The sequence below is a fragment of the Papio anubis genome, chromosome 14, assembly GCF_008728515.1.
Source record: "Papio anubis isolate 15944 chromosome 14, Panubis1.0, whole genome shotgun sequence".
In the NCBI taxonomy this organism is placed as follows: domain Eukaryota; kingdom Metazoa; phylum Chordata; class Mammalia; order Primates; family Cercopithecidae; genus Papio; species Papio anubis.
The window spans coordinates 85,812,426-85,837,011 of record NC_044989.1 but is presented as its reverse complement, the minus strand read 5'-3'; the positions used below and the strand labels follow the sequence as shown (position 1 = coordinate 85,837,011).

General features: G+C 47.6%; 1 protein-coding gene across 1 annotated transcript in view; it reads right to left on the bottom strand.

Annotated features, from left to right (window-relative positions):
• The window catches only part of TCF7L1 (transcription factor 7 like 1), a 179,022-nt gene that overhangs the window by 19,189 nt on the left and 135,247 nt on the right, over positions 1 to 24,586 (bottom strand). Inside the window, exon 4 of the mRNA XM_003908897.3 lies at positions 8,469 to 8,552. Coding sequence (XP_003908946.1) covers positions 8,469 to 8,552 — 84 coding nt within the window. The remainder of the gene's footprint in view (positions 1 to 8,468; positions 8,553 to 24,586) is intronic.

Genomic DNA, 24,586 nt, shown 5'->3' with positions numbered 1-24,586 from the left:
AGTCCTAGCTACTTGGGAGGCTGAGTAGGGAGGAATGCTTGAGTTTGAGGCTGCAGTGAGCTATGATCATGCCACTGCACTACAGCCTGGGTGACAGAGTGAGACCCTGTCTCAACAAAACACAAAAAACCAATATCCGGGAGGCTGAGGCAGGAGAATTGCTTGAACCTAGAAGGTGCAGGTTGCAGTGAGCTGAGATCATGTGCCATTGCACTCCTGCTTGGGTGACAAGAGTGAAACTCCGTCTCAAAAACAAAAACGAAACCACAAAACCAAAACCAAAACAAACACATACACACAAAAACAAAACCCCAAAAATATGGATGTTAAAGGTGCTTCTGGTGAGCCTTCAGATGGAAATGGGGAACATGTTAATGGAACTAGTGGAAAGGTGATTCTTGTTACAAAGTGCGAAGAAACATGACTGAGTTATGTTGTAGTGTTTTGTGAAAGGTAGAACTTGTGGGTGATGAATTTAGATATTCAGCACAAGTTATTTCTTTTTTTTTTTTTTTTTTTTGAGATAGAGTCTCGCTCTGTCGCCCAGGCTGGAGTGCAGTGGCCAGATCTCAGCTCACTGCAAGCTCCGCCTCCCGGGTTCACGCCATTCTCCTGCCTCAGCCTCCTGAGTAGCTGGGACTACAGGCGCCCGCCACCTCGCCCGGCTAGTTTTTTGTATTTTTTTAGTAGAGACGGGGTTTCACCGTGTTAGCCAGGATGGTCTCGATCTCCTGACCTCGTGATCCACCCGTCTCGGCCTCCCAAAGTGCTGGGATTACAGGCTTCAGCCACCGCGCCCGGCCAGCACAAGTTATTTCTAAGCAAAGTGCTGAAGATGTGGCTTGGTTTCTCCTTACTGCTCATAGTAAAATGTGAGAAGTAAATTATTGTTAAGCAAAAAGGAACCAGAACTTGAAAATTTAGAAAATTCTCAGCCTAGCCTCATTGCAAAAAAAATGAGGTGTGTTCCTGAGAGAACACCAATGGTGTGGCTGGACAATCAGATACTAAGGAGACTGGGGTTATGACTCATGGATTCAATCAATCACCTCAGCAGAAATATTGTCCTTTTGGATTAAAGCGGACAAAGACAGGACGAAGGGAAAGAAGGTTGTCAGACTGCTATAGAATGGGCTATAGTGATGCGGCTGCAAACATTTGTTATCCTTCAAGAAGAGGGAAGAATGACCCCAAGAGGGGATTCAGAAGGTGTGGCTGCCGCCCAGGGCCTCAGGGGCACAGCTCCCAGCTCCCAGCTCCCATCCTGGTGGGCTGGAAGGACAGAGAATGAATGGTGCCAAAGAGGATTATTATTGAACCTTAAAATTGAATGGAACTCTGCCAGCAGACTGCCTTTAGACTTAAGACAGTAAGTCTTTCCTGCCAGTCTCCAGCCTACCCTCTTAAATCTTTCTCCCTCTACACATTCTCACTCACCCACTCACTCATTCACTATATACACATATATCACCTTGGTTCTGTTTCCCTGGAGAACCCTAACACAGAACTGTTCTATATCTTTTTTAATTTTACTTTTCATATCACGCTAAGCTGACTAGGAGAACTGTTCTATATCTTGATTGTGGTGAACTCATGTATGACTGTAGGAGTTTGTCAAAACTCACAGAACTATATACTTGTGTGAATTTCACTATATGTAAATTGTATCTTAAAAATGGGGAGGTTGGGCATGATGGCTCATGCCTGTAATCCTGGTACTTTTGGAGACTGAGGTAGGAGGATCACTTGAGGCCAGAAGTACAATGCCAGGCTGAACAACATAATGAAACCCTATCTCTAATTTTTTTTAAATGGGGAAAAGCGCACACGTATACAAATATATGCACAGGATGTTAACTTTAGCTTAAAAAATGGGGCCAGGCGCGGTGGCTCACGCCTGTAATCCTAGCACTTTGGGAGGCCAAGGTGCGCAGATCACCTGAGGTCAGGAGTTCAAGACCAGCCTGGTTAACACGCGAAACCCCGTCGCTACTAAAAAATACAAAAATTAGCCAGGCGTGGTGGCAGGCGCCTATAATCCCAGCTACTTGGGAGGCTAAGGCAGGGAGAATTGCTTGAACCTGGGAAGTGAAAGTTGCAGTGAGTTGAAATCGTGCCACTGCACTCCAGCCTGGGCGAAACAGTGAGACTCTGTCTCGGGGGAAAAAAAAAAAAATTGGGCCAGGCTTGGTGGCTTGTGCCTGTAATCTCAGCACTTTAGGAGGCTGAGGCGGGCGGATCACTTGAGGCCAGGAGTGCGAGACCAGCCTGGCCAACATGGTGAAACCCTGTCTCTAGTAAAAATACAAAAAAATTAGCTGCGCATGGCGGTGAACACCTTTAATCCCAGCTACTCGAAAGGCTGAGGCAGGAGAATCTCTTGAACCCAGAAGACGGAGGTTTGCAGTAAGCTGAGTTTGCACCACTGTACTCCAGTCTGGGCAAGAGTGAGACTGTCTCAAAACAAACAAACAACTGGAAACCATCTATATCTATATTTTAAATGTTTAAATAAAAGGCAACCAGGAAGAGAGAGGTGGCAAGGTTTCAAAGTTGGTAGATATTTCTGCCTTTGCACTAACCTCATGTAGATTTTTCTCTACACCTTCCTCTATCCCTCGACTCCTTACTCCCTAGGTCTCTTTTCTGATTCTGGATGCTCAGCCTAACAGCTAAAATTTGCATTAAAAAAAACCATGAATATCTGACCACTTTCCAAAAAGCTGGATTAAGTCACTCTAAAGTTCTGGAGAACTGCAACCATTTCCAAATTACCTAGATTATTTGTCTTCTGGCCTCTGGCCCCATTTGCCTGTAACTCAGTAGAATTTATTAGGCATCTACCTGGACAGGCAGCATTTTGGTCACCAGATAGAAAGCAAGTTATAAGTACACATACATACAACCCCCACCCCCAGACTGAAATACTATTGAACAAAATGTTTGTGGGTTGTGGGATTACACATCTTTTTCTGTGTTTTCTGGCATTTTCACAAGAGTTCTACATAGTACATGCATGACTTTTATGGTTTCAAAAAAAGATTTTTTAAAATTAAAAAACAGTTCTGAAAGAAAAAAGGGGTTGGATCTTGGGTAAATGTGGGTAGAGAAGGGTTATTAACTTTTTACCAGACCGTTCATTCTTCCATTCATTCAACAAATGTTCCCGAGCATTACAACAGGCACTCAGATGCGATTCCTGTCTTTGTGTTGCTTATATTCTAGAGGGGCACATATGTGCATATGTGTTTTGTGTGGCTGGACACAGTGCTCCTGCGGGAGAGTGGAGGGAAGACAGGCACCTGGCATGTGGGGCCATGGTGAGGGGTCTGGATAATAATCTGCAAGTGATGAGATTACACTGATCGGATCTTACAAAGAGTTGCTTATATAATGTTACTGTTAGTCTTTAGAGCTTGTTTTGAAGGTGTAAAATCCAAATTATTAATACTTAACTTCATCCTGCACCCTGGCCCAGTTGTGACTTGCTTAGACATACTTCCTCGTTAGGCAGCTTCTACATGACTCACTAAATCTCTGCAAGTATGCAAGCTGTTTCTTTCACTTGCTCAACTCCCAGGGCAAACCTCATCTTAAATATTTTACTCCTGACTCTAAAATACATTTCATAAGCTCAAGTATTTTAACAAAAAAGCCAGTGTCCAAACCTCTGTGACTCCCTCCGAAAAACCTTCAAGTCCTGTTCACACGTCTAGCCTGGAGAGCCGCACCGAGTAAACTGGGATGTCTCTAGGTCCTCCTTCCACTCCGCCTCTGGTCTGTGATTTGCAATTACAACAATGATCCTCAACTCTGGCTGCCCCTTAGAATCTCCTGGGGAGCTTAAAAACTAAGATACCAGCCGCACCCCAGACCAATTAAATCATATCCTTGGGGGATTAGATGCTAAATTCTATAGGCTCATTATCTCTGTTACCTCTGCAATCTGTCCATTTATTCTGGCACCTAATTCAGGCCCTCATTACCTCTTAGTTTTGCTAATTAAACAGTATTTTCATTGTTCTTTCCTTCTCATTTAGTAATAGTAGAGGTAGCGGTAGTAGTGGTGGTGATGCTGGGAGTAGTAAGCTAATAGTTATTGAGGACTTACTTTGTAGTAGAGGCACAATTCTAGACTAATTACAATACACTGGCTCATTTTTGCACAACGACTCTATGAAGTCAGTCCTCTTCTAATCCCCATTTAATAGATGAGGAAATCAAGGCAAAGAGAGATGAGGTAATTTGCTTGGAGCTGCATAAATAGAAAGAGGTGGATCTGGGATTTCAACCAAGTGTATTATACAGCCTCCCACTCATATACCCTCCTCCCTGGGTAGCTCAGGTTTTGCTCCTGCACATCCACACCTCTTGTTGGAATGAGATGCTCTGCCTCAAAAATTCAGAATGATGGTCTTCTCCCCATCTGCTGAATTCCCAGTTAATGTTAAGATTTTCTCCCATGAATGTTCCTTAAGTTTTTGAGGCCTGTTTCTGCTTTGCTATATTCGAATACAGACTATGATAATATAACATATACTAGAAAATTATCCATGTTGCTATCTATAATGCCATGTGTGGCAACGGTTCATGCTTCTCTGCCCTTAGACAAAATAAGGGACCCCTGCCCCACCACAATGCTGGGTGATTATTTGCAGAGCACACATCTGCAATGGTTAGATGTTTGTTTGGTAGTTGGAACTGTGGGTGAAGAACTTTCTTGAGAGTCCTACAACTCTCTTGATGGGATTTTATATATTTTTCTGTCACAAACATTGAGAGTAATAAGTGATCATGAAGACCTGATTTATTTGAATAAAAGTCTAGAAAGAAAATGGAAGCTTAGAAAGGACAAACAACTGATTATGTGTATCAATACAGTATCTCAGAGTCAATGAAAAGATTTACAGGAAGCAGAGAGTAGTCAGGGCTTGGGTGTCAGCTGTGTTGCAAAAAAGCAGGAAAATGAGTGGAGTTAGTTATTAGATGGCGACTGGAGCGCTGAGCTGGGCTGCAGTGGAGTGGCAGAATAAAGGAGGTGACAGAGGTGAGGGAAGTCAAGTGGTAAACATTAAAAAAGAAACAGGATGGTGCTCACAGGGGCAGGAAGGCTGAACACAGGGTTTTTCTTTCATTTCTCGGAGAAGGATTGCTTTGTGCAAAAGGAAAAATGGGAAACTCAGAGTACACGTGTTAGTTTTGTTTTTTGTTCACGACAGGGTCTCACTCTGTCATCCAGGCTAGAGTGCAGTGGCACAATCATGGATCACTAAAGGTTCGAACTCCCAGGCTCAAGACAGCCTCCTGCCTCAGCCTCCTGAGTAGACAGGACTATAGGTGTGAATGACCGCATCTGGCTAATTTAAAAAATTTTGGCCGGGTGCAGTGGCTCACGCCTGTAATCCCAGCACTTTGGGAGGCCGAGGAAGGCAGATAATCCCAGCTACTTGGGAGGCTGAGGCAGGAGAATCGCTTGAACCCAGGAGGCAGAGGTTGTGGTGAGCCAAGATCACGTCACTGCACTCTAGCCTGGGCACAAGAGCGAAACTCCGTCTCCAAAAAAAAAAAAAAAAAAAAAAAAAAAAAAATTTTTTTGTGTAGAGATCTCGCAATGTTGCCCAGACTGGTCTCAAACTCCTAGCCTCAAGCAATCCTCCCCTCTTGGCCTCCCAAAGTGTTGAGATTAAAGGTGTGAGCCACCACACCCGGCCGCCATGTGTTAGTTTTTTTTTTTTTTTGAGACAGAGTCTTGCTCTGTTGCCCAGGCTGGAGTGCAATGGCGCAATCTCAGCTCACTGCAACTTCCACCTTCCGGGTTCAAGCAATTCTCCTGCTTCAGCCTCACAAATAGCGGCAATTACAGGTGCATGCCACCATGCTTTTTTTTTTTTTTTTTAGACGGAGTTTTGCTCTTGTTGCCCTTGCTGGAGTTCAATGGCACAATCTCGGCTCACTGCAACTTCCGCCTCCCGGGCTCAGGCGATTCTCCTACCTAAGCCTCCCGGGTAGTTGAAATTACAGGTATGCGCCACCACGCCTGGCTAATTTTGTGTTTTTAGTAGAGACAAGGTTTTCGCCACATTGGTCAGACTGGTCTCGAACTCCTGACCTCAGGGGATCTGCCCGCCTCAGCCTCCCAAAGTGCTGGGATTACAGGCGTGAGCCACTGCACCCGGCCTCATGTGTTAGTTTTTAAAGGCAAATAATGTTTTTTTGTTTGTTTGTTTTGTTTTTTTTTTTTGAGATGGAGTCTCATTCTGTCGCCCAGGCTGGAGTGCAGTGGCCGGATCCCAGCTCACTGCAAGCTCCGCCTCCCGGGTTTACGCCATTCTCCTGCCTCAGCCTCCTGAGTAGCTGGGACTACAGGCACCCGCCACCACGCCCGGCTAGTTTTTTTGTATTTTTAGTAGAGACGGGGTTTCACCGCATTAGCCAGGATGGTCTCGATCTCCTGACCTCATGATCTGCCCATCTCAGCCTCCCAAAGTGCTGGGATTACAGGCTTGAGCCGCCGCGCCTGGCCGGAAATAACGTTCTTGAAAAGTAGATGGAGATGCGACAATATTCAGAGAGACACTAAGACAGAGGGCCCAGTCATCTCAGGTCTTCAGGAGTGGGTTGGGGGACGGCACAGGAGAGGTAAAGGAAGGCACAGATCTGAAACAGAGATGGCTGCACTGGGGGAGGTCTAGGGTGGGCAGATGTGGTCCGGACATCCTCCACCAGGACTGACTGGCACCACTAGAGGGCACCTGCGCCTCATACTTGGCCACTACCCTGGCTTATGCCTGAGGTGTGGGGTGCTTGTTCAACGGGCAGCTTGTGCCTTGGCGACTGGCCACAGAACCTGCTGCCTTTCCTGGATGGCTGGTCCCGCCACTCATGGTTCCTTCCACTGTCATCCTTGCCTGACTCCCTGGTGATGGCTGTGACAATCACCTGAGAGCTGCATGTGGCATCCCACTGTAGAGCCCAGTGTAAAATCCCAAGGGCTCCACAGGAGTGTGTCTCCTGATTACTGGAACTCACACAGGCTCCCTGCACCCTTATTTATTTAGCTTTCTTTTTTTTTTTTTTTTTTTGAGACGGAGTCTCGCTCTATCGCCCAGGCTGGAGTGCAGTGGCCGGATCTCAGCTCACTGCAAGCTCCGCCTCCCGGGTTTACACCATTCTCCTGCCTCAGCCTCCTGAGAAGCTGGGACTACAGGCGCCCGCCACCTCACCCGGCTAATTTTTTGTATTTTTAGTAGAGACGGAGTTTCACCGTGTTAGCCGGGATGGTCTCGATCTCCTGACCTTGTGATCCGCCTGTCTCGGCCTCCCAAAGTGCTGGGATTACAGGCTTGAGCCACCGCGCCCGGCATTTATTTAGCTTTCTGCGCACATCTTCTTTCTCTTCTGCTAGACTCTAAGCTTTTAATGAATAAGAATTATCAACATCTCTTAAAATGTCCTATGAGATGAAATGATGTCTGGGATTTGCTTTAAAACCCAATGTAGCAGGAGGGAAATTCTGGGTGAAGGGAACATGGGGATTCATTATATAATTCTCTCTACTTTTATACATCTTTAAAATTTTCTATAATTAAACTTTAATAAACATCGTAGAAGCCCAATGCCTCATACCTAGTACAGGGCAGTAACAGTGAAGCCCTAGGTCTGCTTGTCTGTAAAATGCACAGGCCATGCAGGAGGGGGTTCCCTTCTAACCGCATCCCCTGATTCTGAGGCTCACTGTACAGTGGGCAAGCACCAGTTAGCTTGTGGGGTGAGTGCGTCTTAAGGCAAGTGTTGACCCAAGCGCCCAGGAAAACCCAGGAAAGTAGGATATCTGGCTCTGTTCCAGGAGCATCTCTTATCAGCTATGGGTTTCAGTCCTTTGCATGTCCTGAGGAGGTCAAAGGAACTGCTTGGACCTACTGCTCCAGTCTCCCAGGATTGTCCAGACCCTCCTGTCCAGCTGGTATTGCCACAGGGCCTGGCAGAAAAGACTCGGATGCCCTGAGGAGCATTTGTTTGCATATGTCCTATTAAATTATTTCCTATAACATCCTGTACAGAAGAGCCTCTTCAACATTGCCTGGCAGCTATGAGGGAGAAGAGGAGGCAATTCTGGGTGAGCCTCAACAGGAGAGAGAGGCCACCCTTACCCACGTGAAGTGGGCAGCAGGTTCAGATGGCAGCCGGGAAGGATCGGAGGCAGGCTTCCATGATGAACCAGGGTGAGCAGCCAGGCCCGTGGGGGTTGGGGGACAGCTCTTCCAATTACACAACATCCAAGGCGGTGTGGTGCGTGTGTAGGTCACAACCTAATTGGAGCCCCAAGCACTCAGCTCCTCCTCACTGTACTCACACATTTGAGGAAACACTGTTGGACCCATCTGCTTCAGCACGATGGCAGAAGGCAGTGGCAAGGGATGAGGCCAGGAATAGTGGCCCTTTGGTGCTTTGAGGTGAAACAGACTTACCAAGTGTGCTGGAGATGGTGACCTCGTGTCCTTGACTGTGGCACTGGAAGGGACATCGAGGAGGGGCCATTTCATCTGCAGGTACTGTACAGGGAACAGAAAAGAAAAAGCTGTTGGTGAGATGAGGTCTCACAAGTACCCACAGTTTGCTGGGCTCTGCTGTTAGGGCACCGGGGCAGGCCACTGGGGTGGCCTGCATTTTCACGCCACATGCCCTGTACTGGATTGATTTCCAAATGATTATAACAGGGGCAAGCATATATTTACAATCACCACCACCCTCACCATGCCCTCGGTCATTTTGGTGGGGACACGAATGGCAACTAAGCTGAAGTTTAAGTGGCGGTGAGAACTGATCCATTTCAGCACAACCAATCAACATAGTCAAAGAACCTATTGGTGAGGCTCAAGTCCCCTCCCTATGCTGTAGTCACGGACAGGCAGAGCTGATCAAGGAAGCAGAGGCTCCCAGACGGCCATCCTGCCCCATCCATTTCCATCGCTTACGACATGCACACACAATGCTCCCCACGAAAGAGCTGTCTGGAAGTATCTGGGAATGAACGAATAAAAGTCATCTGCCTGACACAGAGTCATGGGCAACATCTACCCCAACTCAAGGATGCTGAGCTTTACTTCATTATAGCGTCTCTCAACCTTGAAAAGATTACTCAGTACCCCATTCTTTCCCACATCAGTGCAAAAAACCCAAACCAAACAGTATCTCTCCAACACACACACACACTCTCTCTCTCTCTCTCTGTCTCTGTCTCTCTCTCTCTGGCATGGCACAGTCCTTGCCAAAAGCCTGGAAAGAATGAGCTGAGTGGAGCAGCAGGCAGGAGCACTGGGAAGGGCCCTTCCAGGCTCCGGAGCCCTGCATTCACGGGTTCAGGCTCTTACTCTGCCAACACAGGCTGTGTGACCCCGAACGAGTGATTAACAACTCTGAGTCCCAGTTTCAGCATTTGTAAGGCAAGGTTATTATCACTCACAGTACAGGTTGCTCGGAGGACTAGGGACAGTGTCACATATTGAACACAGTGCCTCGCACATGGGAGACATTTGATAAATGACGCCTATTATTTCCATAAGCAAACCATTAGTCTTTGCCAGGAGCAAAAGCACACATGTTGTGTTAGTGTCAACACTGACAGGTTGCTTCTGGGCAGCAGACCCGCAAGCAGCCTCTGCAGAATTCTTGAGACTCCTTTAAGAACGAAAGCTGTAATGGAAAGTGGTGGCTCCAGGAAGTTTCACAGAAAGAAGTCTTTGGCTGGGTGCAGTGGCTCACGCTGTAATCCCAGCACTTTGGGAGGCCGAGGCGGATGGATCACTTGAGGTCAGGAGTTCAAGATCAGCCTGGCCAACATGGTGAAACTTCATCTCTACTAAAAATACAAAAAATAGCTGGATGTGGTGGCGCAGGCCTATAGTCCCAGCTACTCGGGAGGCTGAGGCAGGAGAATCACTTGAATCTGGGGGGCGGAGGTTGCAGTGAGCCAAGATTGTGCCACTGTACTACAGCCTGGACAACAGACTGAGACTCTGTCTCAAGAAAGAAAGAAAAAAGAAGCCTTTGAATCATCCCTCGCTCTGGTCATGTAATATCAGGAAAAACCCACCACAATTTGGCTCTGCTGTGTACAGGAGCAGGAGGGCGATGGGAAGAGCCCCCGAAGGCCCCTTTGCTCTTCATTCACCATAAGTCTTGACCAAGACAGCAGGGACTGGGCTTTCAAAAAGGTGTCCATGGGCAGGAACAACTTAAGGCCACATGTGTCACAGACCAGCCTAGCACATGGGATGGGCCAAGCAGGCCTGGAGTGGGAGACCTGGTGCGAAGTGGGAATGAAGCCCTATGAATTAGGACAGTCTTTTCACTTTGTGACCTCTGTACCCCCACCCCTCAAATGGGGTCTCACCTCTGTCCCTGTCCTCTGCTACCCTATCTTCTTCCTCCCTTCCCACCACCACCCATCCCTTCCCCTACCCAGAGCCCACACACACTACATGAAGTAACTGGGATTTCAATGCCTGTGGCAAGTTAAAAGCACTGGGCAAATATTGGTATTAGTTAAAACTCATTTCCACTGTGAATAACATTTGTGCTACATTTGCAGTTGTCAAAGCATTTTCACACATAAAACCCAGTATAATCTTCACAACAACCCCGCAATTACAAGTAGGGGTGACTACCCCAAATTTTAAAAGAAGCTAGGCTGGGCGCAGTGGCTACGCCTGTAATCCTAACACTTTGGGAGGCCGAGGTGGGCAAATCATTTGAGCTTAAGAGTTCAAGACCAGCCTGGCCAATATGGTGAAACCCTGTCTCTTACTAAAAATACAAAAATTAGCCGGGCGTGGTGGTGCACACCTGTAGACCCAGCTACTTGGGAGGCTGAGACAGAAGAATCACTTCAACCCGGGAGGCAGAGGTTGCAGTGAACCGAGATCACACCACTGTACTCCAGCCCGAGTGACAGAGTGAGACCCTGTCTCAAAAAAAAAAAAAAAAAGGAGCTAATGGACATAAGCAAAGGCTAAACGGCTTGCCCAACTTCATACAAGAGAGCTGAAGCCAGAGCCTAGGTCTCTTGACTTCAAATCCCACATCTTTCACAACACCGAGTCATAAAGCTTTTCCTAAGACTGTCTTCCTCAACTCCCCACCCACAGCCTTTTCTTAGCTTGGATGTGTTTTCTCTCTCCTTCTCTTGTCTTGCACGGGGCTGGCCATCCAGAAACCGGTCCATGCATGTCAGTGTTCTCCTGGAGGGATGCCGAAGGTGCCCAGAGCTTGCACTTGAAGCCTAAACACCAGTTTTTCTAGAAGCAACAACTTGAATATTTCTGGTTTTAAAAATTGAACTGCAATAGCAACTATGAGGTGCTGAAGAGAAGTATCCCAAATCTACAGCCCCTAACATTAAACAGGACAGATGGGTTCCTAAAATCCATCAACTCTACCAGCATCTGCTCCCTATTTAGGGCCACAAAGACACACATTCATTCTTGTTGGCTTACCGGGATGTCCTTAGATCATATGGGGGCGGTCCAAAGAAACGTGAACCCTGGTTTGGGACAGTGCTAGAGTTTTGGGTCTTAAATAATACTCTCAAGTGACCTTACAGATTGTCTGGCAGAGTTGGCTTGTAGGACTGTAGTGCAGGGTTTCTCAATCTCGGCACTATGACATTTTGGGCTGGATAATTTTTTTTATTGGGGGTGGTGGGCTGTCCTGTAAAGTTTAACGACAACTTTGGCCTCTAACTATAATACTAAATGCTGATGCACTCCCATATAAATAATCAAAAATGTCTCCAGACTTTGCCAAATGTCTCCTGGGGCTGAGGGAGAGACTCTTCCCTTCCCCAACTGAGAATCACTGCTCCAGTGGCCAAGGAGCTGGTACCTAATACACCATGTGCTCCTTGAGGGTTTGTCTGCCTTGGTGCTAGGGATATCAAGGTACAGGTACATTTATATATGCTTGTCTTTTGTACACACATTCATAGCAAGGGTGTTCAGTAATAGCCACTTTTTTGGGTGTCTGACCATGCACTTGTTTTATCTACATAACAAGAAGTCTTGGCTTCTGCTGGCAGGAGACCACTGGCCGTGCCTACCATTGATACTTGGTCCCCTACAGATAAGTCAGGCAGTGTGAGGGAAAAGAGCAGAAAGGAGAGATGGTCCTGGGAACAGTGAGCATCCCACTGGGACTCACCCTGCTCCAGCCATGCCTGGGGTGGTGCGGGGGCGCTGTGCAGGGAGGGACTCACTCTGGGAGGCAGGGGTACGGAGGATCGTCACTTACTCTTTTCTATTCGTCTTTTTAAGATTTGGAGATGACTGATGGGGGTGGAGAAAGAGCTCTAAGACTTTGGAGTCCCTACAGCTTGGCCATGGACAGCCTCTCCATCACAATTCTGAAAGGACAGTTGAGCTTCCCAGAACCATGAACTGGGGCAGCAGGAGCCAACGACACCCGTTGTAATCCTCTTCCACTGCACTACCAGACATTTGAAGGTGGCCAGGTAGTTCTGAATTCCTAGGTCAGGCCCAGCCCAACTAGAGTGGAAATAAAGTTCTTCTGTTTATTTATTTTTATTTTTTAGTTTTAGAGATGGGGGTCTTGCTGTGTTGCCCAGGCTGGTCTTCAATGTCCGGGCTCAAGCAATCCTCCCGCCTTGCTCTTGCAAAGTGCCGGGATTACAGGTGTGAGCCACCATGTGCAGCCAAGAAAGCTCTTCTTAGCTGTGAGGCCAACCCCACCATCACCCGAGGGCAGTCACTCAGGGTGGGAGCACGTCCTTGGGGAAGCAAGTGATGGGCAACTGTGCTTAGATTCTTTGCATGGTAATGGTATGTGGGCGGGTTAAAACTGCTGGATTCTCCATGCCCAGTCTAGGCTACATTTAAGTGGCTCTGCAAGGCCCAGCTCCTGACCAGTGTGTCATGGCTGTGACACAGGCAAAGATGTGTACACAGGCTGGTTCAGCCACCTCCCCCCTGGGGGATGTCCACTGGAACATAACACATTGAAATGATGATGGCTGGGCGCGGTGGCCTATGTCTGTAATCCCAGCACTTTAGGAGTCCGAGGCGGGCAGATGGCGGGGTCAGGAGTTCGAGACCAACTGGGCCAACATGGTGAAACCGCACCTCTACTAAAATAATACAAAAAATTAGCTGGGCGCGGTGGTGCGTGCCTGTAATCCCAGCTACTCAGGAGGCAGGAGAATCGCTTGAACCCAGGAAGCAGAGGTTGTAGTGAGCCAAGATTGTGCCACTGTACTCCAGCCTGGGCGACAGAGTGAGATTCCGTCAAAAAAAAAAAAAAAGAAAAAAGAAATGATGTACGGCATCAATACAACTGATGGCCAAGCAATAGCTATCGCTCCCACTCCTGGGGTGCTTTCTATGGCTTAAATACTCTCTTTTGGATACTCAATAATAGAAAGGAAAACACCAAACCCAAGTGGCAGGTACTGCTGTCTTCGATTTACATGCGTCATGACTACCTAAGACAGGACAGATATGTAGTTTTCCAATCTCACTGAATCTGAGAAACTCTTTTCTGGGGACTGGGGTTCTGCTACTGTGGTTCACAGTTAAGTAGATTGAGGCTGTGGTTTAAAACATGTCTTTACCTTGTTAAGGAAGGATGATTCTAATCCTATTTTTACATTGTTTTCATTGGAGCAGTTGTTGCATTTTTCTCTCAGCATTTACCAAAATGGTCATGTGGTTTCTCTTATTTGACTCATTTATGAGATGTATATATAGCAATAGATTTTCTTACATGAAGGCATTTTTGCGTTTCCCAGGTAAGCCCTATTTGGTCATGGTGGTTTGTTCCTTCTTATGCTATGTTGTGGAATGCTAATCACGTTCTAAATTTTTGACTTACATTCCTAAGTAAAGGTGAACAAAGTTTTCTTTTCTTTGGGTAACATCTTTATCGAGTGTTGCCATCAGTGTTCTTGTGACTTTATTATTTAGAGGGGCTCTGCTCCTCTCTTTCTCAATGTTTTGGGCTCCTCCTTAGAGCCTCCTTGGGGTGAGCATTTGGCCAGGAGGGCTGTTTCTACTCAATGTGGATCTCCAGAAGGGTCCCTCTGAAAGATGCTGTCACTCGAGAGCTAGAGCCCCCTTTCCTGCAGGGAGGCAGAGAATCCATCCTACAGACTCCTCGCTTTGATTGGAGCCATGGAGCAGATTAATTGCAGCTGTGCCCTGGAATTTCCCCAACACACAAATCTTCGTGATGTAAAACAGCTGGGAGGAAATCCCAGCATGCCCTGTACAGAGGCAGGACTGCCAATGAGCTATGGAGATTAACCCTCCGGCTCCCAGAAGGTAGGGAGGGCCCCGCCCCAGCCGTCCTCACCCTGTCCCACACTTGCTTAGTGTGGACAGGACTCTACAGGGCTCGGGGGAACGCCCACATTCTCCCTGTTCGCACGTTCTCACAGAAAAGCCTTTAAGCAGGGCCTGGGCAACAGAGGAAACAAAGCTTCATGTTACAGAATCCACAGCTCCCCACAGTTGCACACAAGCAAAACAAGTCAGCTCCCAAAACTGCGCAGGTGAGAAAACTCCAGCCCAGAGAACGCCTTCCGCTGCTTCTAGAGGACAGGCCCAGTAGGCAGATAAAGCGCCCCTTTCTCCAGCCACAGTCTCGCCCATTTTTGGCCACCCGCCTATCAGCAGACGCAAAGGGTCCCAGTTTTGGTGACCGGTCCTTCCTGCCTCTCTGGACCCCTATGGTAAATAGTGACTTTGGGGACCCAGAGCCAGGGTCCCCTGTGATAGAGAAGCAAGGGTTTCCCAGGCTTTTCAGGAGATTTAAAGTCCCACTGCCACCCAGAACCCAAGGCTACCTCCAAACCCCGGGTGCAGGCGGCTTCCCACCACAGTGACAATGACATTATTCAAAACGCTCTCCTTGTCCTCTTAGAGGCTCTATGTAACAGGAACCTATACTATAACCATATTATAAATGACAAATGTGAAGAAGTGATCTGTGCCTCCCCTCTCCATTCTGCCACAGTTGCAGTCGTTTCTCACCTGGACTCTACTGCAAATCTTACTAAAGTCAGCTTTCTAAACACCAGTCAATCTCTCCCCTGCTCAAAACACTTCCCTGGTTGGTTTCTGGGGTCAAGAGATAAAGCCCCCAAACTTACCAGCAATCCCGCACCACCCTATCCTTCTGGCTTCCACCCTCACACCCCCAACCCCGGCTGCACAGTCCTCGCTGCACTCTGAATGCACCACGTGGCCCCGCTGCTCCCCAGCCTGCTATGGCCTTTACCGCGTCCTTCACTTGTGGGAAACTTTAACCGCTTCTTCAAAACCCAGTTCTCCCAAGGTCACCCTCCCTGGCATGAGTCCTCCACGAGTCCGTCACTCTCGAGGAGCAGCACACAGTATTCCCACAGCACTCACCAGGCTACTCTTCCTCATTTACACACTCTGCCTGCCCTTGGGACTGTAAGCTCCTCAAGGATCATGCCTGCAGCTCAATTCCTCACCTAGAACCTGGCAATCATGATGTGTTGAAACCCTGTCCCATGCTGTATTAATGCAGTGAGCTTAGGCCCAGTTTCCACATCTGTAATGTGGGGTTGAACAGCCTCTCCCTGAAGCCTTTAGAGAGGCAGCACACACGGGAGCCCATTTCACTCATGGGCAATGCCCGCTTCTCACAGTAACTGGCTTAGTTCTGCCGAGAATATGTAAACGTAGCATGGAGGCTGGGATGCCCAACTTGGCCAGTTCCTGGAGACCCGTTTCTATCTTCTGTAGTAAAGTTCACAAATGGATCCAAGTTTGAAAATACATCAACACTAGCAATGAATTTGGGAATAGGGAGACAGAAAAGCTTTTCCAACTGGGAAAACATTTTTAGTTTTCAGCAGTCAATAAGAGAAAATGAAAGTGTAAAGAACTTGTTCCCAAACAAGATGGATTAGACAAAGTTCCAGGGGCAAAAGTATAAAAGAAGTTTTATACTTTTATCCCTGAGAATGAGTTTTTTACGCCTTTGCATAACTTGGTGGATGGCACTAAATCCCAAACACGACATTTTTTGTTTTGCCTGAGTATAGGTTAGATTCTTTCTTGAGGTTTTTTTTTTTTTTTTTTTTTTTTTTGAGATGGAGTCTTGGCACAATCATAGGTCACTGCAACCTCCACCTCCTGGGCTCCAGAATCCTCCAATCTCAGCCACTCAAGTAGCTGGGACCACAGGCATGTGCCACCACGCCTGCCTAATTTTTTGTACTTTTGGTAGAGACAGGGTTTCACCATGTTGCCCTTGCTGGTCTCAAACTCCTGAGCTCAAGTGATCTGCCCGCCTTCACCTCCAATTGCGCTGGCATTACAGGGGTGAGCCAGCGCACCCAGCCTGCACTGGTCTTAAACCCATGAAGTTACTTTGCTCTCTCTAGCATGTGTCGCAGCATTTAGTCAACAAATGGTTTTAAAGCCCATGCACTGGTAGCAGAGGGGCTCCAAAAGCATTTCATGACTGAATAGTAAGAGTGTGTCAATCAGGTGTCAGTTTCACCATAAACACGTCTTTCCCCGGCTTTCCCCAAATGATTCTTTCTTTTTTGGATGATCTCAAACTACTGTTTTCCCCTCCCATTCCAAAGAACCTGGCAATTTTGCCTCCTAGATTTGATACAAGGTTTGTTTTTAAAAACTGGCTCACCCTCAGAAGCCAAGCTTTCGTTTTAGAGCACAAGAGGCAAGAGATCTGGGTTCCAGGCTCTTTCTAACCTTTCTGGACTCCATCTTCTCACCTTTAAAATGGGAATATTTTACTTCATCAGCCTGAAGCAGGGGCCTGGACTAGATGGTCTCCTTTGGAAGGAAAAATCGAATGCAGCTATTTGTCTAAACACAGAGGGCACTGAGAGTGCCGACAGTGTTGAGGTGTTCAACAAATATGGAATCAAGGGTCCTAGCTGAACCCCACTTACAAGCTGTGTGCCTGTGTACCTCACCTTTCAGAACCTCTGGTTTCCACATGTAAAACAGGAATAAGAACACCTACTGCCTGGCAGAGTGGTTATCTCACGTGTGGCTGTCAAACTCAAGCGTGAGTGTCCTCTCACACCGGACAGGACCAGGCAGAGTGTGGGGCATGTGAGGAGCTTGTAAGAACTCTGTGATCAGTCACTAAATGTGTAAGTTATTGGTATTCTATGAGCCTGTGACCTGCACTTGACCTGGGGGAGGGGAAGAGCCAATTAACACAGAGCTTGGCCACTCATAGATCTATGGCGCTTCTTGGGGAGAGAGGTCTGGTTCAGTGGTGTGCTGGTAAATACCTAACAACTGGCTCTCTAAGCAAAAAACAAAGTGAAAAACCAAAGCATTTGCTGGTATTCATGGTGTAAATACGCCCACTGATTTCAAGGTACCACGATGAGCAGTGCGGAAGAGATGCTTCCAATTGTCTGGGTGCCAACTGGCTCGGGCACACCAATGCACGTGGGCAGGAGCTGGGTTGGGGGGGTGGTGGTCTCAGATGTGTCCTGACTTGCTGGGATGGCTGGAAAGCTGAGACACACATGGTTCTCAGCTGACGTGCGCCTGCCTGCTTGAGGTCTTGATGGAGAGCCGGACACTTGGCTAGGTATGTCCCCCTGACAGCTGCGTGCTCTGGAGGAGGGAAAACTCTGCTTCCAGAGCACTAGGCATAGCCATTCTGTGGTGGCCCTGACCAGGGGGACCCCTGGGACAGAGCCCTAGGTTTTCAAACAATGTCAAAGTTCAACTTGTTTTCGGGTCCGTATTTCTGCAGCCTGGAGTGCTGGGCCTGCTGAGTCGCAAGCTGCCTCTCCCATCGGCTGTGACCTTGGGTTTGCTGGGCCTGGGCAGTGTCCGTGCTCACCGCCCAGTCACCAACGCGCTGCAGGAAGTGTCTTTGTGGAAACTGACTTTGGAGGCCCGGTCCTCCTTTCCCTGAGGTGAACCCTGCCGGGCCCCTCCCTCTGTCTCTCACCTGTTGCTGCGTGCCTGGGAATCTACTGACATGCTTCCCTCCCCTCAGGCCCTCAGGTGAGAACATCTGCTCTGGCCCCCACGGGATGCAGAGTCCACCTGCTGGCCTCTGACCAGGAGCTCAGACTGGGCTGAAAGAGCAAATGCCTTTCTCCTTCACAGCCTGCAGCCTGTTCTCTGGCCTGCACATACCCACCCATGCCACTCTGCCCCTACTCCATTTGTCAGCATAGTAGGGCTGGTCCCACAGCCCTCCCCACAGAGCTGCCTCCTGGGTTACAGCTACATAGCAGCCACCATAGGGTGGTGCCACAACCCACTGGAGGGGCCCATGCTCACAGACATGGAGCTGTTTCCCAGGCTTTGCTGCAGTGCACACCCTTGAACACTCACCATGTCGCCCATGTATGTCTATAGTGGGAGGACACATTTCCAGCTGCAAGGGGAATCACTAGGTCAAAGACAAGCACATTTAAGTTCTGAAGAGTGCTATTAAATTTCTCCCAGTTGACACTGCTAACAGCAACCTGGGAGAGGGCTTATTTCCCCACTTCCTTGCCCATACAAGGTTATTAAACTGTTTAAACTTTGCCAAACTGACAGGTAAAAAAAGTCCCTTGCTGGAGTTTCCATTACTCTAGTAATGAGCGAGGCTGCGAATTGTCCTCTGTATGGGTGATGATTTGAAGGAGGGAAAAAAGATGTGTGTGGCACAGAGGAAGTGGGCACACAATCTGCTGGGTGGCAGGGACGGGGGAGGACGAGTATGGAGTCACTGCAGGTGAAACACAGGAGGGGTCTGTGGGCTCCCTGCAGCCGGCACAGCCGGTGCAACCCCTCCTGCACTTGATCTTCACTCGGGGGAAGAGGCCAGAGAGGAGGAGCTGAGGCTGAGTCTGTGGGCTGCTGTGAGTGAGGAGGAGGCGGGAGGAGAGCCCAGGAAGCTGCTGGTGGGCAGCTGCCCCTTCTGGTTCTCCTCCTTTCCCTTCCCAGAACGTACACAGGCTGCTTACATGCCCTCCCCACCTCCCAGGTACTTCTCAGCCCCCAGCAGGCTGGCTTCTGTTCCACTCCCTCCACTGTCTCTGTAGACACTCTCTTGTCTTTGCAAGGCCATGGACGACTTCAGAAAGAAAATAAAGGCAACTGGCTTTTGAACTGCCACATGCCATGGGCAGCTCTGGGGAAGCCTCTCCTCCCTCCTGCCCTGTGGCTGCAGGTTCTGCATGCCTTCTGGGTGATTTTTTATTGATATATTGGTTAATGGATTGATTGATAGGGTCTTGCCCTGTTGGCCAGGCTGGAGTACACTGGCACGATTGTAGCTCACTGCAGCCTCAACTTCATGGAATCAAGCAATCCTCCCACATCAGCCTCCTGCATAGCTGGGACTACAGGCTAGCACCACACCACACGGCTAATTTTTTTTTTTTGGTAGAGACAGGGTCTCACTATGTTGCCCAGGCTGGTCTCAAACTCTTGGCCTTAAGTGATCCTCCCGCCTTAGTCTCCCAAAGTGCTTGGGATTATAGCTTTGAGCTACCAAGCCCGGCCATCCACATTTATTGACTTGAATAAACTGTCCTGGACAAACTGTTCAGTGAGAAAAGCCAGTTAAATAATCTGGAAGCATAGTCACCCAAATGTTATCGCTGGATTTTTAACATTTCAGGCAATTTTATTAGTTCCTTTTTTGTATTTTTCTTCTTCACTTGAAATTTTTACAATCAGTATGTCTTATATCATAGTAACAGTAAGCAAAGCTATTAAGAGTAATGCCAGATGAATTATTTTCAATCCTGTGCCTTCAGTGTACCTAACCAGACACCACAGAATCCACTTTAATGCCTTTAGTGACCCCCCTAACCTGCTCTGGGCCACTAAGTTCCATGGCTTCTGGACATCTTTGGAACCCTATTCCATGGAAAGGCCCCCGCAGCAGCCTTCTGGGTTTGCCTGAGCTCCTGCAGGTTCTCACCCAGGAGGAAGGCAGCAGGGGTGCGGGCAACCCAGTTTGAAAGGGGTGGTGATGGGTTGCCAGCCACATCGGCAGGTTGCTTTGCCTCATACTGACAAAATGTCTCTTGTCCAAGAATAGGGTAGTTGACAGAAATGAAGGGGTCCCAAATCCTCTTTCCACTGAGTGGTCTCCACCAGTGCTCCTGGTCTCAGTTCATCTCTTCCTGTCTACCCTTCACTTGCCTCTAGAAATATCTTTCTAAAATATAAAACGATGCTGTTTAAAGCTAGCAGGAAGCTACCCGTTCTTACAGGACTGCCTACCAGATGACCACGATGCAGTGACAGCTCTGTACAGAGCCCTCCGTCAATGTTTAGTGAGTATCTCATCTAAAAGGTGTCTGTTTATGTGCATGATATACCACAGGAGAGATTTTTTAAAGTACATAAATAACTAGACTATAAGCCTACAAATGACAGGTTCAGATAAGACAGGGATTGCAATGGGCAAGAGTTATCGTGGAACAACTGAAAACCTCACAGAGGAGGTGGCATCTGTGCTGGGTCCTGCAGGCAGGATATACTTCCATAGTTGTTTTACTTTTGAAAGCATTCCATATTAATTATCTGATTTGCTATTACTGACTCCTGGATATAGGTAAAGAAGATATTATGACGTTCATTTAAAAAATGGGAAACTGGGCTGGGCGTGGTGGCTCACGCCTGTAATCCCAGCACTTTGGGAGGCTGAGGCCGGCAGATCACGAGGTCAGGAGTTCAAGACCAGCATGGCCAATATGGTGAAACCCCGTCTCTACTAAAAATACAAAAATTAGCCGGGTGTGGTGGCGGGCGCCTGTAATCCTAGCTACTTAGGAGGCTGAGGCAGGAGAATTGCTTGAATCTGGGAGGCGGAAGCTACAGTGAGCTGAGATCGCACCACTGCACTCCAGTCTGGGTGACAGAGGGAGACTCCGTCTCCAAAAAAAAAAAGGAAACTGAGCCTGCTGGAGGCTGTTGGATTTACTTGACACTGGCCTTAGAATACAGGGTCTGGGCGGTTATGTTGTAACTCTAAGGGTACAAGGACATGATTTCTGCCTTCTAGAAACTTGTGGGTGGGAATGGGACTCACACTTGTAATCGCAGCATTTTGGGAGGCTGAGGCAGGTGGATCACTTGAGCCCAGGAGTTCAAGATCAGCCTGGGAAACAAAGTGAGACCCTGTCTCTACAAAAATACAAAAAAAATTAGCCAGGTGTGGTGGTGCACGCTTGTAGTCCCAGCTACCCGAGAGGCTGAGCTGGGAGGATCAATTCAGCCCTGGAGTTCGAGGCTGCAGTGAGCTGTGATCATGCCACTGCACTCCAGCCTGGGTGACAGAGTGAGACTGTCTCTAAATAAATAAACAAATAAGAAACTTCCAACTGATCTTGGAATCTTGGGATAGCAAATACAGGGCACAGGAGCGGTCCCATCCCTCTGTGCTTGTGGCAGACACTGCTAGTAGACCACGGTACCCTTTCTTACTAAAGCTGGGTAAGACCTCAGAATCCTCAACACGATATACCAGGCAGCTACTAACAGTTGATTAAAACTGACGTGTAAGGTGCAGTCTATTTATTCTCTCTGATTTATGCCAGGAGGTAGATACAGATGTTCTGTCGGGTGAGAAGGAGGGGGCAGAAACCAGGTCATAGAAGCATCTCTCTTGGCTGGCACAAAGTGGAACTCAGCTCCTAGACGGCGGTGAAGGCTTCACCAGGAATATGACTGGATGGCAAAAACAGTCATAATTTGCAGAAAGTCCATTGACCAAAAGCAGGCCTGAGAATTCTAAAGTTTATGGATTTTCCCCTATGGGAGGAGAAGCTGGAAAGCATCCCAGGTATTGAGGGGAAAGGAAGCAGGATCTGTGTATAATCAATGGGGAACAGGAAGCGCTTATCTGGGGCCAGTGAAATACTCAACACAAAAGAACAGCCAGGCAGCCTGGAGCTGCCTTCCAGCCTAGAACCTTTCCCTGCGGCTCCTGCAGACCCAGCCGCTGGCCAAAGTCAACAACTCCTGGGCACCGGGAGAGGGGAAATGTCTGAGGCAGCCCCTCCATAGACGGACAGTTCCAGGAGAGATCTCTGACCTCACAGGTGAACAAGGACACAGGAGAATAAGGGTCACACCAGCCACCTCTACACAGGGTCATTGCTCCTGATAAAGGAGCCTGAAGAACGGGTCCTGCACCCTACCCTAGTGTGTATGCAAATGTGGGTGCACATGAGGCTTATATATCTCAGGGAACAACACGATTTTCTGTCCATATTGAAGGGAGCGTGCAGGAAGTTATGATGGACAGTGGAAGGGCTGAGAAGTTTTCCACTGATTATGGGCATGTGTGTCAGATACCTTGTATGCATTATCACAACACCCAAACTCATCATGCCTCTTCCTCCTCACTTCATGAAAAGAGTGTTGTTTCCAGTTCCCATCTCAATTCTATTAAACAACACCTCCTATTTTTTAGTACCTAAAATATTTACATTAATAGGCCTTAAAATATGTATGTATTTTTGGCAGGGTGTGGTGGCTCATGCCTGTAAGCCCAGCACTTTGGGAGGCTCACCTGAGCCCAGGAATTCAACACCAGCCTGGGCAACATGGTGAAACCCCATCTCTACAAAACAAAACAAAACAAAAATGTATATATATAGCCAAACAAAATTATAAATACATAAATATGTATGTGTATTTTTTATGTATGTGTATGCACATGTATATACATATATACAATTACACATACATGTTACAGGCAAAGTTTGATATCTTGGATACTGTTGCTTATAGTGAAGCTCCATTTTTAAAAAGTGGAAAAAAGTGAATCAATTCAAAGAAAAATAATTATGTAAATAGTATAGGTGGTATGTGGCAAAGATTATGCGAGTAAGTGACATCTGGGGAATACTGTTGTAGGATTGCATGTTTGTGGCCATCCAGGGGCCACTGCCAGTTGTGGATGAGGGCACCCCTAGGAACTGGAGAAAGAGGTTCTGCACACAAACTCAAAGGTCAGAGCTTCCCAGGATACACCACTATTTTCTCCCCAAATTGCTTCTCACCAAGATCTACCATCTCTCTCTTCTTACATACCTGCAGGGTCAAAACCTCAGACATCTATTCCTCCACCTTCTTCCTCACTTTATCATCTAGCCCATCAAGTCCTGTATTTTTTCCATCTCAACTACCACTGTCTTGCAATTCACTTACATTTACCTTGCCCCACACTTGTTCCTCCAGGTCGGTCACACACCCTGCTGCCCGCTGACTTTCCAGCTCACAGCCGGGCTCACATTTCCTCGCTTAGCTTCTCCTAAGCAATTTGGGGACAGGCATCCAGTCTTTTTTTTTTTTTTTTACCTGCTGCTTCAGAAAGGCATCCAGGCCGGGCATGGTGGCTGACGCCTATAATCTCAGCACTTTGGGAAGCCGAGGAGGGTGGATCACCTGAGGTCAGGAGTTCGAGACCAGCCTGGCCAACATGGTGAAACCTGGTCTCTATGAAAAGTACAAAAACTAGCAGGGCATGGTGGCGGGCGCCTGTAATCCCAGCAATTCAGGAGGCAAAGGTTGCAGTGAGCCGAAATCGCACCACTGCACTCCAGCCTGGGCGACAAGAGCAAGACTCCGTCTCAAAAAAAAAAAAATGCATCCAATCTTATTTGCCCTTTGGGTCCCCACAGCCTTTAGCACAGCATAACATTTGTGAGAGGTGCTTGATGACTACTGCAGGGTGTTCTAGGATTAACCAAATTAGAGGTGCAAGTCCTTCTCTCTGGAGGTGTTGCCTCCCAGGCAGCTCTAGTGGAAATGTTGTATTCAAAGGCAATTAGTGGTCACACTCCTGGGGTTGTTGCCATAGACCCTAATTTAGTTGACCTAGGGTGAGAACAGAGAAACCATCACCTTTTGGGAGAATGATGGATACAGGGAATGGGAAGGTCCGCTGCCAGTGGAGACCCTATCAGGCGAGTAAGACTCCATTTACCTAAAGTGATCAAATAAAAAACATTTACCGATATCATATCTGCCTCTATTTTTTTTATGTTTTCCCCTATAGTTAATATATTATAAAAAATAAGCAAAAACATCCTAACTCTTTTGTAGCTGGGGGCCTTGATGCTGGGATTCTGCTGTTCAACCCTGCTGTGGAATATAGCACTTCTGAAATTCATACTCTGTTTGATATTAATATCACTTCAGATAAGTAAATAAGTATGTGCCAAAGCCAAGGACAGGAAACTGTCTGCATAAATCTTGGATAAACAGATTTCTTTAAAGAAAACATTTAGCGATGAGTTACCTTGTGCCAGATACTCCATGTGTTATTTTGTTTAACCCCCTTATAAGTTGATGCTATGATTATCCTCATTTAACAGATGGAGGGATTAAAGTACAAAAAGGTTAACTAACTTGCCCAAGTCTATCTCAAAGTCAACTCTTTATTTATTTATTTGTTTGTTTATTTATTTATTTTTGAGACAGAGTCTTTCTCTGTCACCCAGGCTGGAGTGCAGTGGTGCGATCCTGGCTCACTACAACCTCTACCTCCTGGGCTCAAGTGATTTTCCTGCCTCTGCCTC